Source organism: Lepidochelys olivacea (assembly GCF_965140295.1).
Source record: "Lepidochelys olivacea isolate rLepOli2 genome assembly, chromosome: 25".
In the NCBI taxonomy this organism is placed as follows: domain Eukaryota; kingdom Metazoa; phylum Chordata; order Testudines; family Cheloniidae; genus Lepidochelys; species Lepidochelys olivacea.
The window spans coordinates 16,868,082-16,893,467 of NC_140435.1; the positions used below are offsets into that span (position 1 = coordinate 16,868,082).

Consider the following 25,386-nt stretch of genomic DNA (forward strand, 5'->3'; position numbering starts at 1 on the left):
GCCGGCTGGGAGGCTGAAGAGGCAGCTGCAGGTCCAGAGCTTTCCTAAGGGCCGAGCCCACCCTGACGAGGGTTCCCTGCAGCCCCACCCACAAGGACTTGGCCAGTTCAACCCTCCCTGTGCAGCCAGGTCTGGAGAGGACGCAGCCAGCGCTCCCCCAGCCCCATCTGCTGCAGGGACACTGAATTCTTCTCCCCAAGCCGCAGCCTCCGTAGGGGGAGGTCACGCTCCTCCTGAGCATCTGGCCATGCAGGAGCCACTGGCCTGGGTGGATGGAGCAGTGTTCGGGGCCCCACTCAGGAGGAAGCTGCCCCACCCCAGCAGACAGAACAGGACCAGCGGGGGCAGAGCCTGGGGCAGGGACCAATCAGAGCCAGGACAGCGATATCTCTCAGTCCCTGCTATGAGTCCAGATGGGGCATGACCCCAGCATACAGCAGGTCCCCCCACCTGCCCTGGGCCAGCCTGCAGGAGTCACCCAGGAGGGGCGCAGCGGGTATCTAAGCAGGGCCCTGGCCCAGCTGGGGATATTCCAGCTCCAGCAGCAGCTTTCTCCGAGTGCTGGGAGTGGAAGAGGGCAGGCTCAGGGTCCCATTTCCAGGAGTGCTTGGCAGGTGGGTCCTTCCAGAGGGCAGGTTGATGCCAGCTGGCCCATCCCAGTAATCCTGGCTTTGAGATGATGCTCTGAGGTGTGCCCCATTCTAGGTCAGCCCATGGGGAACAGCTCTCATCAGGCTGTCCCGTCAGCATGAAGGCTGAGGTACATCGTTGTGTCCCTGATACAAGTGCCACATGATTTCTCTCTCCTTCCCGGAAGAGGTGTCCCTAGGAGAAGGGCCAGGAGCCCCGAGTAGCTGACAGCCCCTCTGCACATGGGGGCAGGGCTGGGTGACACCCCCAGAGGCTGCAGGCCATACCTTGTGCTTCCTTCATGCCTCCCCTCTGCTTGAATGTGGAGGGGTGCAGCCAATCCTCCCGCCAGGGACAGAGAATGGAAGTCTCCTCTCTCCTTGGCCCTGGTACCCCTCCCTGGGCTCTACAGTGAGATCACAGCGACTGCCCTAATCCAGACCATCCCAGTGCTCTGGACACCTCCAGTGCACCAGAGACAAGGGACATGGGGCTAACAACTGCTGCCAAAGGTGGCAGCTGGATGGCCCTGGATGTCCCAGTAGGTGCAGCCGATTAAGATTCTGTGCCAGCCCCGGGACCTGTCAACTGTGGAAATTGCTCATTTCAGCTACTGAAGTACTCACGGGGCTCATTGGCACAAGAGACAGCCCTGACTAACACAGCCAGGGGAGTGCTCGGCCCGGGCACCGGCTGCCCTCGGATCAGCCCAGAGCTAGCACCCGAGAACTGTACAGCTCACCCGCTGACCAGGCTCATCAAGGGTGTGGTGACAACAGGGAAAGGGTGCGATCAGAAACAGCAGCCAGTGTCAGCCATTGTGCCCCAGCTAGGGCCAGGAAGGGCGCACTCTCATGGATCGAGGCAGCCCTGCCTCACCTGGAGAACCCGAAATAGCTCTGCATGCCCAAGGCTCCCTCAAACCGCATCCCAGTGCCTCAGCGAAGGGCAGGGACACACAGCAGGGGGCTCAGAGGAGAGCATCCAACACTGGCTTGCACCTCACACTAGCGTCTGGGGGCATGGCAGTGGGGGCTCTAGTGGGCAGGGTGGCAGGGCTGCGGCAAGCCCATTCCCTGCCCATGCCCGAGAACAGCTGTGGCATGGAAATCAGGGCAGAGGGTGGCACTTTCTCTTCTCTGTCCAGGAACAAACCCTCCAGCATCCCCAGGACTCCAACCCCTCTGGGTCAGCAACTCTGCTGTGTCCTGCCCGCTCCCTTGCAAGCTAGCCCAGACTGCGCCCACTCTGCCCACATCCAGCCTCATGTGCCCTGAAGAGCCAAACAGGAATTCAGCTTCCTAACCCAAGCTTGACAATAGCAAGAAAGAGGTGCGGGCAGGCAACCAGCAGCATGGGCACCTGCTCCAGCCATCCCTGCTTGTGCAGAAACTTTCCCTGCCCACCCTAATCCACTCTGCATCAGCGATGGAACTGCAGGCTCCCAACTACCTGGGGGTCCTGTCCCTTCCCATGGGCTCACACTGGGGCACCTTCTGATCCCACAGTGCCCGGAGCACCAGCGAGCAGGAGACCCTTTCCTGTAGCCCAGCTGCTCTCCCACCTGCAGCTCCACTCACCTGAGGTACCTGAGTGGCTCGATCTGCTCCCCGCTCTGGGTGGACGGGCAGCTCATTTTCCCTGGCTCAGCACGGGGCAGGGGGTACAGCTGTCCCCTCTCTGCCTTGGCTCCCAGCAGCTGGAGCTCCCTGCACTGCTGCTGCTTCTCTGCTCCTCTTCTTTATGGCTTCGAGAGCAGAGCCACCTTCCAGGAGACCGAGCCAGTCATGAGACAGCAGCTGCTGCACGGAAGGAGGGCGATTGGTTGGAGGAACAAGCAAAATCTCCCTCGCCCAATGGGAAACGGGGAATTGGTTAACTCCTTCCAGCCCACATGGCCATCGAGCAGCTTCAACAAGTCCCGTGGCTGGGTTTGCTCCTTAGACGGCGAGTGCCCCAGGTTGAGTCGTGCCCACCCGAGGGAACTGGGGCATCGCTCTGGGGTGGAATGAGCTGGCAGGTCTCAGTACTGTCCTGCTATCACAAATGGAACAGATTGTGACTGGGCAGAGCGGCCAGCCAAGCCGCTAGAATTGGGTTTCCCCATCCACAGAGAGGCATGAAGTGGCACCTGGAGGGAAGCCTGCAACACTGTGCTCCATTCCCAACTGGCCACAGAGCGTGGGGAGAGCCAGAGCGCTCAGCCCGGTGCTGGCTTCACCCCCATGAGCACCAGGGTGGGAGCTCGGCAGATTCCAAACTGCCCTGCACAGAGCAGTTCCCAGGGGCAAGGGAGCCCAGCCCTGCTCGCCCTTACACCAGCGTCACTCCTTCGGCTGCAGTGGAGTCACTCCTGATTGACACTCCAGCGTGAGGTACAGCAGCCGGCTCAAGGCCACAGGGGAGGTTCTGCCCTGGGACGGGGTACCCAGCACAGCCACGGCTGGCAATAAAATAAGGAGAGATTAGTGGGGTCAGTCAAACCCCTGAAGGAGCCTTCATCTCCCACCACTCAGACCGACTCGAGGTCTGGGCATGGTTTGCAGCGAAGAGACCAATAGCCATTTCCTCAGCTGAGTTCTAGCTCCCCAAGGCACCTGCAGAGCCAGCGAGAAGCCGCCTGGAAAGGGCCCTTGCTCAGCTGGTGAAAGCAGCCACCTCGTTACCACCACCCACAATGCACCCAGCCTGGTTCAACCCTCCATATCCCTTCCTGATCCACACAGCAACCCTGAAGCACTATGTCCCCCACAGTCCAGCCGGGCAGCTAGCAGGGCCACTCACCGAGCTCCTTGTAAAACGCAGCTCCGAGCCGTCTTCCTTCCCTCTGCAGCTGTTCCCCAATGGCCTCGGAGGCCTGCAGCCCTGCTTGCGGGAGGGAGCAGCAGTGGACAGGATGGGCTTCCGGCTCTGCAGAGAAGACGGCTCCTTCCCCAGCAGATCCTTGGGAGCGGGAGGGGCCTTCCCCAAGTCCCTCCCCCCCAGAGGCAATGCGCCCTCGGGCCCAGCAAGATCTCTTCCACCTGCAATAAGCCTCCTCCAAAGCATGGGGTAGATCATTTAGAACTAGGCAAAGCCCCAGCTACTAGCGTCTAAGGAATCAGACTGCTCCCTGGGTAGGGGCGTAGATGGGGATTTGCTCCTGTAAAGGAAGGGGACCCCAATCGCCACAACACAGAGTAAGTTGCTAAGAAAAGTCTCTCCCCTACGGATGGGAGGTGATTTAACAAAGAGGACGCTGCTGCCTGGACAGCCAAGATCTGACAACCTCCCCGTCGCTGTGAGCAGTTACTGGAGCCTGGCCTGTACGCTGGCTCCTTGCATGGGGGGTGAGTTTCACCCAGCTCAGTCCAGTCCTGCAAACACTTGCACACGTGCTTCGCTGTCAGACAGGCAAGCTGCACCAGAGCTATTGTTCCCATGCTTAAAGTTCAGGCCGTTAACCCATCCTCTCTGCACTTGAGCAAGGCTCTTCCCACAGCCCCCGCCCTGGACTCTGACAGAAGCAGGAGGGTGCAGCCACAGCATTCTGAGCATTCAGAATCAGCACAGCCATCAGCGAGGCTACGGGCAGAACACGGTCAGAAATCTCCCCTCTCGGTCCCTAAAATGGGGAGGGTGAAATTAAGCATGTGTATATAAGTGTTTGTAGGATCCAGGCTTCACTATGCGCTCAAAGGGCAAGTTTCAGTTACCACAGCGGAAAGGCAGCCTAGCATCAGCCGGGGACAGCACCTCCTGCTGGGAAGGGTCGATAAAACAGCAGTTCCCACTAGGAAAGAAGCCCAGGACAATACAGGTACTGAAAGAGCAACAAGGTGGGGAGGGGGGTCCTTAAAATAAATTTAAAATTGCCTGTTTTTCAAAATTCATTTTAACAAATCCCTATAATATTTTGGGGGGTGGGGGTGACTGTAGACAGCTGCTAAGGTATTGGCCCTAAGCACTGGGGTTCTGTAGGCAGCACTAACATGCATTTCTAAGTGGGTTAGGCTTTGAATGGCTCTTTCCAGGATTTGCATAGAACAAGCCCCCATTCTTAGCCCCCTCACAGTCCTTTAATAGCCCAACAATGGCCTGCACTACAATTCCTAGAAGCTAAAAGGCCGCACAAGCCTAGTTATTTCCCTCCATGCAGTTCTGCCTGCTGTTAAGGATAAGCGTAAATTCAGTCTGCCAGCTTGACTTTCTCCTGCACTCATTAGATTGTGGCCGTGTTGTTTCAAAGTGAGGCTTTAATCAGGCAGCTGGAGAGACGCGTGCATTTCATGGACCTGATCTTGGTTACATTTTAAAAATACTGGAGCGGAGTTTGAAGTGGGGTTTGTTTTATCTTTTCTTTTTTTAGAAGGATGGAGGTTTCCTCCTTCGTAAGTTCACCACCCCCTTCTTTCCGCTTAACTAATTGCCAACTTGTTCCCTTTGGTTCTGCAGATGGAGGGGAAAAATCCCAGGCTTGCACTGGGTGGGAGGGGGAACCCATCTTTTACATTACACACTCACATCTATGGTACAAGGCAGACTGCTCTCACAGTTAGGACCCTGGTCTGCAATTCAGGAAAGCTGAATTTCTAGCTCTGAATCAGACTTTTCAGGCGACTTTGGCCTACATCTCTCTGGCCCAGATCCTCGAAAGGTATTTAGGTACACAACGTCCATGCCTTTGAGAATCCGGGTCTCTACACCTAGGCAAAATGAGGACAACACTTCTCCCCACCCCAACTCAGCATTTCTTTCTCGGATGTTTAAACTGCAAAGTCTTCCAGGCAGGAACGGTCTCTCACTCAGTCCTGCACCTAGCACATTGGGGTCTTGATCTCAGCTGGCACCTCGAGACACAACTATAACACAATACTTGGCACTTGCAGATATTAGCCAATTAGCTAATGAAAACACTCGAAGTAGCAGCCTTCCACACCTGCCTTCCATTGCTAGCCCAATTTTGCAGAGGAAAGACTGGACATACTTAGAGGGCTGTGCTGGAAAGCTCCCCTCACCCACGAAGAATTTCAAGTTGACATTTCAGGCAGGTTAGGCTCAGTTGAAAGGAACAAACATTGAAAGAAGCAGAGGGTTACAGGCCCTGATCTGTATAGAAACTATTCGACATTGGTGAGGCCTCATCTGGAGTACTGTGTCCAGTTTTGGGCCCCACACTACAAGAAGGATGTGGATAAATTGGAGAGAGTCCAGCGAAGGGCAACAAAAATGATTAGGGGTCTAGAACACATGACTTATGAGGAGAGGCTGAGGGAGCTGGGATTGTTTAATCTGCAGAAGAGAAGAATGAGGGGGGATTTGATAGCTGCTTTCAACTACCTGAAAGGGGGTTCCAAAGAGGATGGCTCTAGACTGTTCTCAATGGTAGCAGATGACAGAACGAGGAGTAATGGTCTCAAGTTGCAATGGGGGAGGTTTAGATTGGATATTAGGAAAAACTTTTTCACTAAGAGGGTGGTGAAACACTGGAATGCGTTACCTAGGGAGGTGGTAGAATCTCCTTCCTTAGAGGTTTTTAAGGTCAGGCTTGACAAAGCCCTGGCTGGGATGATTTAACTGGGAATTGGTCCCGCTTCGAGCAGGGGGTTGGACTAGATGACCTTCTGGGGTCCCTTCCAACCCTGATATTCTATGATTCTATGAAACTGGTGGGATTTTTTTTTCTTGAATGTCAACTAAAAGGGACACGGTGGGAGAGGGAATATCTTTTATTAGATCAGCTTCTGCTGGTGAAAGAGACAAGCTTTCAAGCTTACAGCAAGCACCCGGACCTGAAGACCTCTGTGGAGCTCAAAAGCTTGTCTCTTTCCCCAGCAGAAGTTGGTCCGGTAAATAGACCACCTTCCCCACCTTGTCCCTCTCATATCTGCAACCAACACAGGAAACTACTAAGGACATGCAGTTTAGATACAGAATTTGCCCTGCAGCAGTTATAGCCCAAGCACCAGAGCAGGTGCTAGGGTGGGAGAGCCAGAAAGGGAAACCAACGAGTCAACAGACAAGGACCAACATATTCAGAAGCGACTTAGGCACTCAGATTGAAGTCTCACTGAAGTCACTGTTTTAAGTCTGCCTACACCGAAGCCGGGCATGTGATTGGCAGCTCATGTATATGTATTCCTGCGAGCCATGCTCCAGCTCGCTCGCTCGAAAGAGCAGTGAGGAACAGGCAGCATGGGCTGCACAAATGGGGAGGGGTGTGTGTGTATGTGTGTGTGTGTGTGTGTCAGGTGGGATTGTGCAGCCCACAGTGAAGCCCCGCACCATTGTGTCCTCTCTGCTATTTTTAGTGAACTAGATAGATTAAAGCTAGCACCGGCATGTCTCCACTCGCTGCAGATCACGCCGCCAGCTCCAGTGCAGACATACCCTTATTGGCATAGCTGTGTGGGTTAGGGTTGGGGGTAAAAAAAGTCACCCCCCGTAACCATAGTTGTGCCAGCGGAAGCCCTCGTGTAGCTGCAGTTACTCTGGGAAGGAAGTCCTAGTGCCATTATGACGTTCTGGGGAACTGGGTTAAGCAAAAAGAACTCTTCGGCATGGTAAGAGCAGCTCCCCCAAGAGGAGGGTGTCCTGGGATAGCTTAATGCAGTTCTAGTAAGCCAGGATGGCTCTCCTGGCAAACACTTTTCAGCACAGGCAGAGACTGACACGTTTGAAAATAGGATCTGGATACCTAAGTGACCCAGACATTTTTAAAGTTTTACCTCCAAAGCAGAATTGTTAACAAGGAAAACACCACTGGAAATTCCTCCCTGGTGCCATAATTGCAAGTGATGGTGGTAACACAGCTAAGGAGATTTAAAATACCTCTGTGTTTTTTAATGCCACCTGCCCTTTAACACCCCAGGGAAGGGGTTTTAATCCGTTTCTCAGGGTTGTGAAGAACACTGACAGGTGTAATAAGGTGGATACCAGGCTCCCCTCTATCACCCTGGGTACGTGAGAGGGGCCTGTCAGATCCTGTTTAATGAGTCCCTCCACGTCCACCTGGTGCTACACTGGCCTTTTCCCATTTTCTAAAATGCCTATTCATGTCTCCCCTTTGCTCCTATTTCACAGCATCTTAGCTGCCAGCTTGTATTGCTTAGCAACCACACAGCTGTGAGGGTGTGTGTGTGTGGGGAGGGGCAGGCAACCACTCCTTAGATAGAAGTCTTATAGTGCTTTGCCAAGTGGATCCTGGCCAAATCAAGGCACAAGCTGACCTTCTGACTGATGAAAGCATCTGCAGTTTAAGTAACCAACGCTGCTCCTATGATACACCCTTGCACCCAGGGTTTCAATTCAGCCAGAGCTGTCCGGAGCAGAGCTCCAGTAAATATTTTCAAACCCCATGGAGTTTTTATAGCATGTTGGGAAGGAGCACGGGGGACTCCAGGAAATACTCTCTAAGAATTAAAGCCCAGCCTGTGCCAGCGTGCTGCTCTGGCTAGAGCCCTATTGATTCTCTGAGCACACCTGCCAAGTTTCTGCTCGGCAGACCACATCTGGCCCTGCTGCACAGAAAAGGCAGGCCCTGCTCGTCTCCCTCTGGTGGCGCAAGGCTGTAAGTGAACGCTCAGGGGACAAGCCCGCAAACACAATTCCTTGCCTCCTGTTTGCACAATGCACCCGGGAAGCAACAGCCAGCTCCTCCTCCAGCTCTGCAAAGCCGGAATGACTGCCTGCAGTCCTGCTGCAAAGATCCCCTCCCCATTTCCTGTCTCAGACTCTTGGGTAATGCTGCTCTGCCCTGTTCCTCGCCAGACATGGTAGAAGCAATGCCTGTGTATCTCTAAATGTAGGAATTTCTAGTGCAGGGTCCATCCTGCCCCCTATCCATCAGCACCGGCAACTTCAAAGGGAAGTGCTAGACACCCTGCAGGGCTAATCTACCCCCAAGGAAAAGCTCTTCCTGATCCCCACTAGAGATTGGGGCTCATGTCCCACAGCAGGAGGGTTTCCAGCTCTTCCAAAGCTGTAGCTATTGGGATAAAAAGATCCCAAATTAATGTCCAATCAACGCTAATCTCTTGGCTTCCAGCTTAGAATCATAGAATATCAGGATTGGAAGGGACCTCAGGAGGTCATCTAGTCCAACCCCCTGCTCAAAGCAGGGCCAATCCCCAATTTTTGCCCCAGATCCCTAAATGGCCCCCTCAAGGATTGAACTCACAACCCTGGGTTTAGCAGGCCAATGCTCAAACCACTGAGCTGTAGCAAAAAGAAAAGGAGGACTTGTGGCACCTTAGAGACTAACCAATTTATTAGAGCATAAGCTTTCGTGAGCTACAGCTCACTTCATCGGATGCATATCGTGGAAACTGCCTGTGAGCTGTAGCAGTGAGTTGCACAGTCTAGCGCCAGTGTGTGAAAGTCTTCCCTTATCCGCTTTTTAAAGTTGCTTTCAAAAAGCTTCTAAAACCCCTTAAGAGAAGGTGCCATGGGGCAATGGAAGAATTGCTTAATTCAAAGAAATAGTCAGCTCCTCTCCAACCTGCCAGCAGGATCCAGACCCATCACAAAAGCTACACCCCAGTCCCATAGACAAGGGTTCTTGGCATCAGCTACAAAGAGAATTGCTCATTTTGGGGCCTGCATGGACATCTGTCGAGATTATTCCTGCTAAATAAAATTGCCCCTTAAAGTGGCAGAGAGAGATTTCCAGTAGCACAGCCATTTTCATTTCCCCCTCCAGTAAAGCGGCTACGATTGGTCGCACTGAGCCTTAGGACAGACACGTGCTGGGTTTTTAAAGCATACGGAAGAAATGAACATAACTTGGGATTTGACTGATCCTTTCTGACACTAGAAATGTGACCTTCTCCCCTCTAGGAGCTGGGAAGACTGAGCTATTGAAACAAGCCCTGGGATCCCCATGGCTAGGAAGGGGTGTGTGTGTGGGCATGTGTCAATTCTCACATTCGCTCTCTTAATAAGCAAGATCAGGAGGCCTTGACTGCGGGGGGATGGGACCCCAATATGTTGACTGCTGCCCAGACCCTTAGTGAGAGACCATGGCCCCAAAGATACTGCATTCTAAATAGGCCAGCCTGGAAAAGGAAGAATTATCTGTACATTCTGGATGGGGAGGCAGACAGGGAACATAAGGACAGATTAGGGGGCAGATTTAGGAGCTAGCCACAGGGTCACTGGGAAAATGAATCCAGCTCTCCCGAGTCCCAGCCCAGTGGCTTAAACACACACCCATCATCCTTTCTCCACATCTCCTTTCCCCAAGAGATACATAATTGAAGGCAAAGGTAGCTAATGGGTCTGGACAGAGCTGGGAGCGTGGCACCAGGACAGCCTGTTAAAGCAGGAGGCTTCGTGCCAAGGATGAAGAGCCCAGGAAGAAGTGCAGACAGCTGTTTAGGAAATAAATGCACACACACATTTCCACCAGACTGTTTAATGTCACACACTTGGAACACATGGCCTTTGAGCATTGCATCTGACATAGATAATGCTACCAGTGCAATAATTGGAGGAACCAGCGGGCTGGGGAGAGTCCTGGCCAAGCTTCAGACATACCACTGCAAGCCAAACTTCTCGTTGTCCAGCTCACTCATAGGCCTGAGGTAATACAGCTCATCTGATGTCGGAGGAACCCAGCGGTCAGTGTGGAATACAGACTCCCCCACCTAGAGAGAAAGAGCTGGTTACTGCAGCTCCTACCAGTACTCCACAGCAGGATCCCTGCAGCCCTGTGCCCTCACCTAGACAATGCAGAGCAGCATCCAGGGGCCCGTGTCTGTGCAGTAGCACCTCGAGTTTCCAAATGAGGGCACATGAAGAGGCACGGACTTGCTGCCACTCAGTTTCATCTTGAGCACAAAGCAGAGCCTCCACTGCAGAGGGGAAGGGGGGACAGGAGGTGCAGCACCCATAAAACACCTCAAAGAACTCAAGTTACCACAAGATAGGTAAACTCTCCTTCTTGGAGTATATGTTCCTCTGGGGGCTCCACTGGAGGAGACTCCCAAGCAGTAACTCAATGCGGAGGCAAATCCAAGATGCTTCAGAGGACTGCATCATCCCTGGAAGCTGGTGAGATGGCGTACTGCTTGGCAAAGATATGAGGGAAGACCAAGGTGGAGTCCTACAGATTTCTGTTATGGGAACGCTTTCAGTAGAGCTACAGTTGTGGACGGAGCTCTGCTGGGATGTGCTGTCACTCTAGGAGGGGACTGCATGCACCCTAGCAGATTCATAAGTTAAAATGCGACCCAGAACCCATTTTGACAGTCTTTGGGTAGAAATATGTTGCGCCTTCATCCTCTCTGAAAATGATACAAATAGCCTAGAAGAGGGCCGGAAAGTCTTAGTCCTGTCAAGATAGAAGGCAAGGACCCTTCTGGCATCTAGCACACGGAGGCTAGTCTCCTCTCTGGAGGCATGAGGCTTTGGGTAGAATACTGGTAGGCGGATCTCTTCATTAAAGTGGCTTTCTAAAGAGATCTTCAGAAAGAAGCAAGGATGGGGATGCAGTGTAGCCATATCTCTAGGGAAGGAAGTAAATGGCGGGTCTGCCTTGAGAGCTCCAAGCTCTCCCATTCATCTAGCTGACATAATGACAATGAGGAACCAAGTCTTGAGGGGCAGTGGGAGGAGAGAACAGGTGGTCATTGGTTCAATGGGGGGTTTCTTCTGGGCTCTGAGAACCAAATGAAGGTCCTAGTGTGGAGCCAGGTTTCCTACAAGGGGAAACAAGTTATCTAAGCTCTTGAGGAATCTGGCCCCATAGAGCGGTGGGGAAAAACTGAGGAGCCCTCAGTGGGTTCATGGAAGGCTGTGACAGCACTATGAGTGAGCTCAATGATAGACCCAGTCTCTTTAAATCCAACAGGTAGCCTAGGATCTTGGAGAGTGGAACCTCTGAGGTTTGAGAAGAGTGAAGAGAACACCAGAAATGAAAACGTTCCCACTTCTGAAGGTACGTTTTGGGGGTACTAGATTTCCTGCTCTAGATAGGAGAACCAACTGAACCTTATTCGCACAGGTTAGCTCCTGACTCAAGAACCACCCAGGGACTACGTTCTCAGGTTTAGGGAGAAGTCGGGAGGGATCAGGGTCCCAGAGTTCTGTGATCCTTCCTGATGTGAAGTCAGAAAGGCATTGCCACTGAGAGGTGGAGGAGGTTCAAGTACCAAAAACTGCCTTGGCCGGTATGGCACTAGGAGGATAATTCTAGCTTGGATGTGGTTTGATTAGGGTTTTGAGAATTAGAGTTAGAGGTGGACAAGCATACAGTGTTATCAAGGTCACAGTGTTATCAGGGTATCTCCCAATGAGTTGTAGCTGTAGCCTCCCTTGGAGCAGAAAAGATGACATTGCATTGTCTGGGCTGGCAGAGGTCTGTTTCTGGAATACCCCAGGTCTGGCAGATGCTATGGATGACAGAATCGTTGAGCTCCCATTTGTGGTCCTGATGGAAGTTCCTGCTCAGGGAGCCTTTCAGGTTACTGGAATACAGCTGCAGACAAAAATCTCATTGGTCTGATGGGAAATGTACCAGTTCCACAGCTTTAGCGACTCTGCGCACAAGGACTGTGATCTTGCTCCACCCAGTCAGTTGTTAGAATACACTGCTGTCCTGTTGTCCTGATTTATCCTGACTGAGTGGCCCTGTGTGGTGTGATGTGAAAGAAGTTTTGACAAGCATATCAAACTGCCGTTGGCTCCAGAATGTTGATGTGGAGCATGACCTCTTGTGCAAACTACTTGTCCAGGGCTGGATCCCCTTGGAGGTGAACCCTACATCCCTAAAGAGAAGTGTCTGTTGTGAGGATCTTTGAGGGTGGGAGGTATGTGAGAATGGGGTTTCCACACTTCAGTGGGTTCTTCCACCACCTTAGAGAGTCCAGAACTTTTTGAGGTACTGTGATGCACTGAGGGCAAATGCAGACCGTAACTTCATCTGAAGGAATCCGAGGTCCAAAGGTGGAGGCCAACATGTGGCCCAAGAATTGTACTTGGTTTCTTGCAGTTCTTTGCAGGCTGTGTTGTATCACCAAGATTAGACAGGACAGAGTGGAGAATCTCTCTTTCAGGAGATAGCATGCCTAGAGCGGCTCTGCTTAAGTCTATTCTTTGAACTGGGCTCAATGCAGACTTCTTCTGATTGATAAGAAGGCCCAGAGACTGAAACAGGGCTAGTGCCAAATAGATTCTAGAATTGATCGACCCCTGAGGAGACAGGGTTGGGGAGAAATACTGCCTTACCTGGGGTTGAAGAGGACTTTGCTGTTGGGGAGGAGTTTTCCTCCATCTATGGGTCCTCCTGTTCTCAGTTGCTTCCCAGTGCTGAAGGAAAAGAAGATACTGAGGGGGTGGTGGGGGGGAGGAGGATCCTAAAGTGCTTGCGAGTGATGTGCTACTTGTAGGTATTGGGGTCTTTCTGGTTGGTACATCAGACATAGGTGCCAGTACTGAAGATTGGAGGTCTGACTGCAGTTCAGTCCGGGAGGATTGCAGTTGCAGGAGTCTGAGCTGTACGGGGGAACGCCAATGCTGAGGTGGTGAGCCCAGTAATGGAGAGGCTTGTTGATGAACTTCTCTGACTTCAGAGCTCTGGTGCAGGAAAATCAATGGTACCGGAGCGTGAATAAGAGCCCTGTGCGCATCTTGATGCCAAGAGGTGTCAGTTGGTACAAGGTAGATGGCTCCCTGTGCTGGCTATTCTCCACAGGCTGCTTCCTGTGCAGTACTGGTGTCTCGGAGCTGGCACCAGATGGAGCCTCAGCTGTACCCCTCGAGCAATGTGAGGACTCCTTAGAGTGGGATTTATAGGGTGACCTACTCCTCTTCCTAGTTTCCCTGGTTTCTTCTTAAAAGGTGCTGCTGAAGCTGCCAACAGCCACGGGAGCAGCCTGAGATATTGAGGCCAATGTACAGGCTGGTGAAGCAGATCTCACTGGAGCTAGTGAGCGCTTCATTAGGAGGAGCTTCAGTTTAGCCTCTATCCTTTCAAGACATGCCTTTAAATCCCATGCAGACCTTCCACTTTGATGGGACATCTCTGAGGCAGCGGAGGCAGCTCAAATGGCCATCACTTTGGGGAAAAGCTGCCTGGCAGGGCTTAAAACCTGGGGTCTTCCGCATAACCCAGAGAGGTACTAGACCAAAAACAGGCAGTGTTAAGACTAAAAAGAAATAAAATAACTAAACAAAGCAACGGATAAACTAAGAGAATAGCTAGGTTAAGAAATGTGGGAAGCTGAGAATTAGCAGACATGCAATGGCTCCATCTCGAGCCACAGGCAGTTGCAAGGGAACTGAGTGGCAGCGGCCCTGTGCCTTCTTATATACTGTTGTTTGGAGGCATGAGGCGCTGCTCTGCGCAGGTGCGTCCCAAAGACACTGCTCTGCATTCTCTGGTGGAGAGCGCATGGGTGCACATGCATCCTACCGTGGAGCACTCATAGGGACACACACTTGAAGAAAAATTCCCTGCTGCTGACTGCACTGTAGCTGCTCCCGGGATAAATAGGACTTCAGTTTGAGCTCCCCAGATGAAACTTTAGCAGGTGTCTCAAACAGCAGTGACCATTGCAAGGCTGAGACTCTGCATGTTCTGCAAACATCCCCTCGGGGCATTAACATACCGCAATCCAGAAGCCCTTGATTTCCCCTGTAGGCTCACAGAACATGCCAGTCTCTCCCAGCACAGAACACTATTTTTCCTCTAATCACATTCACTCCTGTCCTATGTATCAGGGCTTGAATGCAACCCAGCATGACTAGAATAAAGTGTTGGTCCCACCCTGCTTAGTATCAGCTGTGCATGCTCTCATTCATACCCTCTCCTTAGGCGGCCACCTGGCATTAATGCCTTCCTTCATAATCGCATTATCTGAGCCTGCTGAGAAAACCAAAAGGTAGACTGAACCAGCCTCTTGAATTATTAATTTCTACCACTGGTTATAAGTGACCTTTGGGATACTCATTACAAGTCACCTCCTCATGCACTATTGCCAAAAACACTAATGATCTGGTGTCAGTAACTTCCACCAACTTTCCTCCCACCCCACCCTCTATCCCAAACTGTATGTTACTCCCCCTTGCCCTTTGCTACTAGCATTGCAAGGCACAAACCTTCCACCCAGGAACATCTTTCATGATTTTGGCCTCCTCCTCGAGATTCTCCCGTAAGAGCCGCAGGGTCCTTAAGCAGAAAGAAAAGCCTGTGTCTGGATCAGAAGTCATTGGGTGGCAGTCTCTTCCCTGCACCATGCAGAAGTCAGACTAGAGGATCTTTACTGACCCTGCTAACCCTAAGTTTGTTTCAGAGGCGATCAGGTTGCCATGGGCCACGTTTTAAACAGTATACTATTCTGTTTGAAGTACCCACAAACACCCAGTGAAATTAGCACAGGTACCTGGGGGAGCCTTAACCAACTTCTCTACAGATGACAACAACCAGGTTCACCTTTCATAAGGCACAGAATCCTGGCACAGCAGGCCTCAAGCTACAAAGAGATACTGTTTTTGTGGTCAAAGATTTTGCTCCTGAAGCGGTTTCCACATGCGGTCTGCAGTACTTTCAGGCCTTGCAAAGCAATGGACCTGTCAACACCCTTTGGAGAGATGAAGTGGTGCCTTGTCTCTGTTAACAGGGGTTCCTTCAATGCAGGAAGGAACCTTGCAGGGCTCCAAAGGATTCACATGCAGGGAACCACCAGGGTACCAGCTGGCACAGGTCTTCAGTCTGCATCCAGAATGATATGGGCCTTACACAGACTGGGCTCTGCCCTGAAGAGCTTCCAGTATAAGAAACAAAACAGAACATTGCTGGTGTGGGGGAATGGATACAACATATAAGCAAAATTAACGAGCTCATGTTATGCACCAGCTTTGGCATTTCCAGTCAGGTCCCGTCAGCCTGCTCACTCGCTGCTACCCCAATCCCCTCAAACACATGCCATTCACGGCCAGTAGTTAGGGTCAGGTTATGGAAGGGGGACAAGAAGCTAGGCCATCCCCTTACATTCATCTGCTGAGTCCTCTGGGACGGAAGCTTCCCTCACAGCTCATCAAATCAGAAGCTCCAGTCCCATCATGCAGTGTGAGGCAGAGCTAGTCCTGCATGGTTCTCTGGGTGCAAAAAAAGGACAGCATTGCCCTATGCAGGGGGATGGAGCCTGCAGCCCCTACAAATACCGGGACATCAGCAACAGCACAGTAAACCGCTGTTCAAGATATTAAAGTATACCTGGGTCTTTATACAATAGCTAGTAGGGGTATGACAGTGGTACAGCAACCATGACAAGGGCCCAGCAAGTGCAAAATATTACCCCTCCTTGGAGAAGACTGTTAGTCACCACAAGGCCCTCCCCAAAGCAAAGGCTGAGCAAGGCAGGTAAATGTGGTGGCATGTAGAGTCGGGTACCCTGAATCTAAATGATCAGCTTCAGGGTGGGGATGAACTTACCTTCGATCAGACTCTGCTTGCAGAAGGGGAAACAAAGCGATACGGGTTTCCAGATCCTCAATTTGCAGGCGCCTGGTACCAAAGATAAGGTTTGAAGAGTGGATTTCTTATCTGAGAATCCAAAGGACCATTTCTGTATCTTCATTTCAAAAACGCCTGTACTAAGAACACTAGACTACCACGCCACTCAGTTGTCACACACACATCAGCCAGAATTCCCAGCCTTCTGCAATACATCCTCACACTACACAAAGACAGGAGACCAGTCAGCCTGCGGATGCTCGCCCCTTTCTCCAGTCAGGCCACATTGTATAGCATACGGGGGAAGAACACAAAGATGCCCAACAGACATTTACCTTCTCTCTCTGTTCCACTTGACCAGGTTGTAGTAACCCAGGAGCAGGCTGCCAATGCCAATGGCAAACAAGCTATAACCTACCAGAAGAAAGAGGGAAATTCACTGGGCTGTCCTGGGTCAGAGTTTCCCTTTAGCCTCTCACCCCCTGCAAGCAGAGCCCCTCAAATGGCAGTACCTCATAAAAAGTTGTGGTAACTGCCTCGAAACGGGGGGGGGGGGGGCGGGCATGACGATGGGGGCAAGGGCAGTAACAGCCCGGGGGGGTCGACATGGGGCGGGAGAGGAGCAAGACAGTAAGAGCCTGGAAGTGGAGGGAGACTGGGAGAGGTGCAGTAACAGCTCCAGGGGATGGAGATTGGGGGTGAGGGGCGGTAACACCCCCGGGGGGGGGGAAATGGAGGGGAGAGGCGGTAACAGCCCAGGAAGGATGAGGGGTATGGAGATTGGGGGGAGAGGCGGTAACAGCCCCGGGGGGGGGGAAGGAGAGAGAGACTGCGGGGGGAGGGGCGGTAACAGCCCAGGAAGGATGAGGGGGATGGAGATTGGGGGGAGAGGCGGTAACAGCCCCGGGGGGGGGAAGGAGAGGGAGACTGCGGGGGGAGGGGCGGTAACAGCCCCGGGGGGGGGAAGGGGAGGAAGACTGCGGGGGGAGGGGCGGTAACAGCCCCGGGGGGGGGAAGGGGAGGAAGACTGCGGGGGGAGGGGCGGTAACAGCCCCGGGGGGGGGAAGGGGAGGAAGACTGCGGGGGGAGGGGCGGTAACAGCCCCGGGGGGGGGGAAGGGGAGGGAGACTGCGGGGGGAGGGGCGGTAACAGCCCCGGGGGGGGGAAGGGGAGGGAGACTGCGGGGGGAGGGGCGGTAACAGCCCCGGGGGGGGGGAAGGAGAGGGAGACTGGGGGGGGAGGGGCGGTAACAGCCCCGGGGGGGGGAAGGGGAGGGAGACTGCGGGGGGAGGGGCGGTAACAGCCCCGGGGGGAAGGGGGGCTCCACCCCCCGCACTGACCCGAGAGCCCCCGGCGGGGCAGGTGCCGCTTGTAGTCGATGGGCCCGTAGCCCCCCGGGGGGGGCATGTCCTGCTTCACCTTCACCGCCGCCATCCTCGCCGCCCACCCCCCGCGCGCAGGCGCACGTCACTGCCGGCTCGTTACCACGCTCACCCGGAAGTGACGACGAGACGCTGCGCTGCCGCCATATTGGAAACGTGCTGTCTCGTCACGTGACCGCAGCGTCGGGCTCCTCCGCCTGAAAGGGCCTGCGGCGCTGCCGGCCTCGCGCCTTCCGCACCCCCACGAGCCACGGGCAGTTCGAGACCCGCCTTCCCCGCCCCGGCCGAGGCTGCTGCGTTGGCCACAAACAACAACAGCAGGAGCCCGGGAGAGAACCCAGGAGTCCGGCCTGCCCCTCCCCCGCTCCTACCACTAGGCCTCGCTCCCCTCCCACAGCCAGGGAGAGAACCCAGGAGTCCGGCCCCGCCCCCGCTCCTACCACTAGGCCTCGCTCCCCTCCCACAGCCAGGGAGAGAACCCAGGAGTCCGGCCCCGCCCCCACCACTAGGCCTCGCTCCCCTCCCACAGCCAGGGAGAGAACCCAGGAGTCTGGCCCCTCCCCCGCTCCTACCACTAGGCCTCGCTCCCCTCCCACAGCCAGGGAGAGAACCCAGGAGTCCGGCCCCTCCCCCGCTCTAACCACTAGGCATCGCTCCCCTCCCACAGCCAGGGAGAGAACCCAGGAGTCTGGCCCCTCCCCCGCTCTAACCACTAGTCCCTGCTCCCCTCCCACAGCCAGGGAGAGAACCCAGGAGTCCGGCCCCGCCCCCGCTCCTACCACTAGGCCTCGCTCCCCTCCCACAGCCAGGGAGAGAACCCAGGAGTCCGGCCCCGCCCCCGCTCCTACCTCTGGGCCCCGCTCCCCTCCCACAGCCAGGGAGAGAACCCAGGAGTCTGGCCCTGCCCCCGCTCTAACCACTAGGCCCCGCTCCCCTCCCACAGCCAGGGAGAGAACCCAGGAGTCCGGCCCCTCCCCCGCTCTAACCACTAGTCCCTGCTCCCCTCCCACAGCCAGGGAGAGAACCCAGGAGTCCGGCCCCGCCCCCGCTCCTACCACTAGGCCTCGCTCCCCTCCCACAGCCAGGGAGAGAACCCAGGAGTCCGGCCCCGCCCCCGCTCCTACCACTGGGCCTCGCTCCCCTCCCACAGCCAGGGAGAGAACCCAGGAGTCCGGCCCCTCCCCCGCTCTAACCACTAGGCCCCGCTCCCCTCCCACAGCCAGGGAGAGAACCCAGGAGTCCGGCCCCGCCCCCGCTCCTACCACTGGGCCTCGCTCCCCTCCCACAGCCAGGGAGAGAACCCAGGAGTCCGGCCCCTCCCCCGCTCTAACCACTAGGCCCCGCTCCCCTCCCACAGCCAGGGAGAGAACCCAGGAGTCCGGCCCCGCCCCCGCTCCTACCACTGGGCCTCGCTCCCCTCCCACAGCCAGGGAGAGAACCCAGGAGTCCGGCCCCTCTCTCGCTCTAACCACTAGACCCCGCTCCCTTCCCACAGCCAGGGAGAGAACCTAGGAGTCTGGCCCCGCCCCTGCTCTCACCACTAGACCCTGCTCCCCTCACAGAGCTGGACATACAAGGACCCCAGGCCTTTCCACCTTCAGAATGAAGTCCAGGCCCCAGCTTTTTCTCCTGCTTTCCCACACTAGCAGTGATCAGCAGGCAAGGCTGGGAACGTATCCGTTGATTGGACAGGATAATTAGCAGAGTCCAACAACCCCTTGGTGGAAAAGCCCTAGAAAATGGAATAGAAAATTATCACCTACCTTGGTTTTTAGTACCTCCTATAAAACGTAACTGAGGATTAAATCCCTGCAGTGGGATGGACTGCAAACCCAACTGTAAGTAGAAGTTACCACCTTTCTCTGTTTGATTAGGCTGGTTTAACAGAATGCTATCGGACGCTTAAGTCGTGCTGTGGCTAGATGGGCTTTCTCCATTTACCACTGAGAGTCAGTTTTGATACAGCCCTAGGCTGTTTATAGACAAGGACTGGTTCCACAGTATTTGTCTATAAACCCAAAATGCCAGTTTGAGAGTCAGATACATGGTGGCCTGGACGGGACCTTCTGTACCTAGGTCTGAGCTTAGCCACTGAGTTTTGGTCTTGACAGTGCATAGAACTGTCTGCAGGACGTAACAAAAGGAAGCTGAACTCATTCAGGTGCTTTTCCGTGGTTCTCAGCCAGGGCTTTGGGGGTCCCCTTCGGGGCCGCGAGCAGGTTTCTTGGGGGCTGCCAAACGGCACCAGTGTTAGACTCACTGGGGTCCAGAGAAGAAAGCTGAAGCGGGTAAGCCCTGAGCCCTGCCACCTGGGGCTGAAGCAGAAGCCTAAGAAACTTAGCTTCTCGGTGCTCCCTGGGGTTTTGGGCCCTGAAATGCCAGCTGTGGCTTTTATATGCAGAAAACCAGATGTTGTGCCACAAGTGGAGTTTTTGCGCAGTCAGGGGCCCTCCGAAAGACAAAGGTTGAGAACCCCTAGTCTAAGCGAGGCTGTGAAGGGTTATAGTGATCTGCAGCTCAGCCAGTGGCGCCTCTGATTGTTCTTTTCCTGGCACTAGATGGCGCCCCTCCCTCACCATTATTGCAGGGTACCCTTGGAATTGAAATGCCCCATGATTTTAAAAAGAGCATTTGCTCGGCCAGGGGTGACTAGGTTCCTTACAGATGCTGTGTTTTGGATGTATGTGATTTTCCAACCCCCGGTTACACACCAATCCGGAAGCTTGACTAAATAAAACCTGCAGGAGCCACAGCAGCCACCCCCCTCTCTCGTCACCCTCCATTCTCGGCACAGGGGGTAAACGTACAGGGCAGCAGAGCTGGGGAGTGGGCAGGAGGGCAGTGTCTCTGCACTAATTGCCTAGGCATGTTGTACACAAGCTTGAAGGCACTGCCTAATACCTAGTGTTTCTAGTGGATGTTAAAAACCCCTGGCTTCCCAAGGGAGTTACAGGAGCCCTAGCAACTCAACAGGGAAGGGGAGGGAATGAAGGAGTCACAGAGGAGCCATGGCTCTGCTAAGGGGAATGGCAAGAAAGGGTTAAAAAGAAGGGGGTAAACAGCCTGCATTTTGGGATGCGGGAAGGGACAATGCATGACCCTCACCATGCACAGATCCTAGAGACCACCGTCTCTGTGGTCTGTGCAGGGAGGGTGCTGCAGATGTGGCTGACCCTTCACCCCTCCCCCCCCCCACATGCTGGGGCCCCTCTGCACAGGATCGACTGGGCACCATTGCGCCCCGATGTTTAAAGAGCTGCTGTGTTCAGCACCAGAGGTGGCTGGATTTCAGCAGCAGGCAAATGGTGTAGGTTTGTATAACGTGTCGGGAGCTGGTTGATGATGTTTACATTGCTGTTAAGAGAAAATTGATTTGGAAGCCTGGGATTTTAACGTTATAAAGAGGTTGAAACTGTAGGTCCCAGGTGAACCTTGCTGTCACCTCACTGGGATAAAGGGAGCTGCTGTGTCCCCGAGGAATGTAGTGATGGCCCAGAGCTGTCAGCCGATACCAGGGTTTTGTTTGGTACAGCTCACGAGCCCCACAGCGAGGGAGGAGACCGACGTAGGTTGGAGGTTTGGTAAGGGCAGATACTCAGAGCTAGCCCTCACGCTCTGACTCCTGGTAGGGAGGAGGCTGTGTGTGCACACGTGCTATGCAGGCAGATTGGACAGGGTGCGGTAAAGCTTCTGCCAGGCAGAAAAACCTGGGTGTGAATTTAAGATCCTGACACAGCTGAGAAATGGCCAGAGCGGGGTCACATCTACCAGCTGCCCCGGGCCCTTGAAATGCCAGTGATACCAGGAGCGATGACGGTGTCAGAACAGGACTTTTTGCTGCTTTGGAGTTTAATTTTATCCCACATTATAGACTTATCTGTTCTTGACATTTTGTCACCCTGTTATTCCTGGCAACACTTTAAACATAAAGCAGTAACTCACAAGGGGGAAGGAAGTGTTGGCAGGTGCTTAGAGTGATGAGACCAGGGATCAAGACTGCTGGATTCTGCTGCCAGCCTGGGGTGGGAATTGAGGGCTACAGCAGGAAGATGGCGAGACAAGACTACTGGGTTCTGTTCCCAGCTTTTGGAGGGAGTAGGATCTAGGAAGCTGGTACGGAGGACTGGGAGATAGGACTCCTGGATCTGCTCCTGCCTGACTGTGTGATCTCAGGTAAATACTGTTAACCACTCCGTGCCTCAGTTTCCCCATTTGTACAATGGGGTCTAATGACATGCATCAAGTTCCTGAGTTCCCCAGCTGACAAGCTCTAGCAAAGGGAAAAGTAGTATTCATGCACCATTCTAATCATGCAATAATGAACCTATCTGACAGCTTAGGGGAGGAGTAAGAGGGGAAAACTGCCATGGCACCTTGTCTAAAGTGCAAGGGTGGTCAAAACTGGTGCCCGACCCTCCCCGCCTAGGGATTGAAGCCAGCAGCTCTCAACAATGAGCCTGCGAGGAACTTTGCCCTGGCCAAACCAGTGGGAGCTGGGCTGAGCTGGTGGCAGGCGAGAGTATCCTTGCCGGAGGGGAGGAGCCAGGCCGAGCTGGCCAAGGCAGATGTCACTCTTTGCACAGCAGGAGCAGAATTAAAAGGAGCGTTCTGCTTGGAATTGGCCTGCAGGCTGATGGCAGCAACTCCCACAAGCAGCAATGGTGTCTGGGCAGGTGCGATCTGCTCCTCCCCAGAGAACTGCTCCCGTGCCCTGCCTCCCGCTCGCCCCCGGGCTCGGCTGGTCACTCCAGAAAACTCATTTTCGCACCTCCTACCCGTCGCTCTTTGGGGTTTATTTAAGGCTTTATTAAAAGCGCCCGTGGAGCGGCGCAGTGTAAACAGGCCCATGCAGTGCCTGGAGCAGCCCCGCCTCTCCAGCGCAGGAAGAGAGCCACGCCGCTGCGCCACTGGCCAGGAATCTCCTTGCACCCTTTCTGCTCCAGCACAGGCCCCACGGCGTGCCACCCGCTGGAAGAACTACATGGGCTTATGCAACCAGCCCTCCCTCCACGGGTTTCCCCTTCCCTCCCTGAGCCAGTGACCTCAGCCATAGCCTGGCTGCAGGGGATGATACAGCTCGAGAAGCCCAAGTCTTCTTACCAGCAGTTGCTGAGCTGCGGAACTCCTTGCCACAGGAGAAGAGACTGAGCCCTCTTCGGCTCCCGGCCACTTTCAGGTCAAGCTGCAGGCCTTCCCTCAGTAACCACACCATGGCCAAACTGCACCGGGGATCAAGAAGAGCAGAAGAGGGGGTAGCCTCTGGCATCTGGGAAGGAGGAGCCACTGGGTGCCAATTAAATCAGCATGTAGGGCACTTAGGTGCCACTGTAATTGGCATTTCACACGGCACTGAACCTGTCAGACAGGTCACTGCTAACCTGGGCTGGCTTTGAACAGCAACCTCCAGGTGAAACTCCCTGAGCCCCGGGTCCCTGAGCTGTCACGCCTCAGTCAGAGGCAGTGACCGTCCGTGGTGGGCAGCATTGCTCTGGGACCCAAGGGAGCAAGAGGAGTCCACAGCCCTTACGTGGCCCTGTATCCCCTACTCAGGGCTAGAGCAGCTGAGGCTGCTTGAGCACCTGCAGCCTGGCGGGAGGCTCCAGGAGGCCTAGAACCCCCCAACTGGAGGGTCACATTTGTCCTTCGTTGGGGGTTGGAGCATTGACCCAGAGCCTAGGGCTGGAAGGATGGGTGTGGGGAGGGAATCATTAAAGCAATTACTGGCTCCGGTTTGATTATTTTTATTTTATAAAAGTTCCTTCTTTGGCCACCAAGCTCCCTGCTGCTTCCTAAGCTGGTGAATGTTTCAGAGCAAGGTCACTCTTGGTTTAGCTCTAATCAGGGCTCATAATCACTCAGCTGCTGCAGACTTAACAACATTGCAGATGGTCAGACCAAGATCTCGCATAGCAGACAGGACTGGGTATCTCAGACGTGCAGCAGGCTCCTTCCCTGCAGGCTACAGCCATGGCTTCGCCGGAGCCCCCGCTCCCAGGGAGACGTGGGGTCTCTCCTGCTCCCCATGGAAGGAGAGGTAGTGACCAGGCATTCCCCAGCCAGCCAGAGCGCCCCTTCCCTCTAGCCCCTTGGCGGTACTGGAGACAAAGCACGCACGCTCGGTTGAGTTTGTGCCTCTGAGTGTGACGAGCACCCTGCAGGTCTGCGCTGTTCCCGCAACATCAGGCGGTCTTGGGGGCTGGGGTGGGAAACCATTGCTTCCTCGTGGGCCCCTCCCCCCCCATTTCTTGAGCACCCCAGGCACTTGCCTGGACGAGACACGGTGCAGCAGGGATGGGCTGCTACACACCACCACAACACACACACACACCAACAAACGGGCTCTGCAGGGCAGGCAGTGCTGGGAGATGCCCTGCATCCAGCGACTCTGCCCTGCCCCGGATCTGGGCTTCTTGGCGCAGGGCCAAGCCGGTGCCTAGGCTGCAATGCAGCCTGCCTCCACTAGGGGGTAGATTGAGTTCACCCAGCTCAGCAGGGTTTCAGAGGCCACAGGGCTCCAGTTCCGCCCTCCCTCCCCCACCCTTACAGCATTCCCCCCCCCCCCGCCCCATTGTGCTAGGCCCCATGTGCCTGGCTGTGATTTTATAGATGCCACTTCTCCCACCCCCCTGCCCCCATTTCACAGGTGACGGCTAATCTGTGTCAGTGGAGGGCCAGAGCGCACTGTGTTAACCCTTGCACGGCCGGCGTTTTCCAGTCTGCCCGCTGAAGGAGGGTTTTCGAAAGGGGTGGGCGAGCATAGGCCACCATACTCGCAGCAGCCAAAGGGTTAAGCTCTAGATTTCACCCGCTCCTACTGGGCCGCACTGGCCTTTGCCCAGAGCCTGCCTTCTCCCTGGTGCTGCTGGGCCCGAGTCGGGGACGCTGCGACCTGCTCGGCCCTCTCCCGTGTTTATCCACTGGCTGGAAGAATGGTGCAGAGAGACTGGGCTGGAGCCCAAAATGATTTATTGGCTTAATCTACGGGAGCTTCCCTGGAGGGTCATTCCTCAGCTGGCGCTAGTGGCTCTGGATTCCTCCCCGTGGCAGGCTCTGTGTTTCAATCCTGGCTGTGACTTTGGGAGGGGGAAGCGCAGGGAGCACTGGCAGCGTGATTGCAAAGGACTTTTGTGCGCTTGATTCCTACAGCTCTCCTGGGCTGCGGCTCCAGGGTGGGGCAGGGCGAGGGGTTGTGGGCGCCTGTGGTTTTCTTCCCCTTCGGTGACGCTGCACAAGCAAGCAGCCGCCTCAACTGTTTCCCGGGTGCGGGAGGGAGTGTTGGGAAAAGTGGGGGAGGGTAAAGGCTTAGCCCTGTCTGAAACTGTAGACGGGAGAGGCAGGCGGCAGAGCCCGTGAGCCCCACAGAGTCACATGCTGTGCAGAGCCCGGGGTGGCTCTGCTGGGCCTGCCCTCTTGGCTGGAGTACAGGAAAATGGAAGGACAAGAGAGCAGCAGTTCAACAAAATGGCTGCAGCTAAGCCCCACCCTTCCACCCTGCAGCTGCTGCCCTGGGGTAACCTCTGACAGGGAGGGGCAAAGGCAGGAGCAAGGCCTCCAAACCCCCACAGTGACTCTGATGGCGCTGCCTGGCTAACGCCCCTTGTTCAAGTAGCCACGGGGTGGAAGCCGATGGCGAGAGCAGCGAGCCTGGTTCTAAGGCTCCCCTGTTACACCCCAGGGCGACAGTCACGCGCCTTGCGGGCTCGCTCTGCCCAGAGGATGTCAGCCCCATGCGCTGTCCTGAGCCTCCTAGATAGTTAGCGGCATGAGCGTAGTGCAAGTCAGGCCCCATGGCACACCAGCGCCACTGGGCTAGCCTAGGAACTGCCTAGGGCTGGAAGAGAAGGGGCAAGGTGAGCTAGTATCCCGGTTAGGAGGGAGAGCGGTTGGCAGCACTGGGGGTGGAGGCCTAGAGCTGGAATAACCCTGGGGCTGCAACTC

General features: G+C 54.8%; 2 protein-coding genes across 4 annotated transcripts in view; both read right to left on the reverse strand.

The window, feature by feature from the left end:
• The window catches only part of YJEFN3 (YjeF N-terminal domain containing 3), a 43,161-nt gene extending 39,646 nt beyond the window's left edge, over window positions 1-3,515 (reverse strand). Inside the window, exons 1-2 of one of the 3 annotated variants that reach the window (XM_084614208.1) lie at window positions 3,415-3,515; window positions 2,211-2,432 (exon numbers count right to left, since the gene is read on the reverse strand). In XM_084614208.1, the coding sequence (XP_084470334.1) occupies window positions 2,211-2,266 (56 nt within the window). In that variant the 5' untranslated portion in view covers window positions 2,267-2,432; window positions 3,415-3,515. The remainder of the gene's footprint in view (window positions 1-2,210; window positions 2,433-3,414) is intronic. The other 2 variants (XM_084614209.1, XM_084614207.1) reach the window with 2 other exon arrangements.
• Window positions 3,516-10,008: 6,493 nt separating this feature from the next.
• Window positions 10,009-17,555, reverse strand: NDUFA13 (NADH:ubiquinone oxidoreductase subunit A13). Its single transcript, XM_084614210.1, has 5 exons — window positions 17,407-17,555; window positions 16,402-16,480; window positions 16,046-16,117; window positions 14,710-14,779; window positions 10,009-10,256 (listed from the first exon to the last, which is right to left on the reverse strand). The coding sequence occupies exons 1-5, from the start codon at window positions 17,498-17,500 to the stop codon at window positions 10,137-10,139; spliced, it is 435 nt and encodes a 144-aa protein (XP_084470336.1). The 5' UTR covers window positions 17,501-17,555; the 3' UTR covers window positions 10,009-10,136.
• Window positions 17,556-25,386: the final 7,831 nt, after the last annotated feature.

Coding starts and splice junctions, on each gene's coding strand:
- NDUFA13 (XM_084614210.1), bottom strand. CDS start 17,500: ATGGCGGCGGTGAAGGTGAAGCAGGACATGCCCCCCCCGGGGGGCTAC. Junction 14,780..16,045: donor CAAGCAGAGTCTGATCGAAG/GTAAGTTCATCC, acceptor TTTCTGCTTAAG/GACCCTGCGGCTCTTACGGG. Junction 10,257..14,709: donor AAGATGTTCCTGGGTGGAAG/GTTTGTGCCTTG, acceptor CTTTCTCTCTAG/GTGGGGGAGTCTGTATTCCA.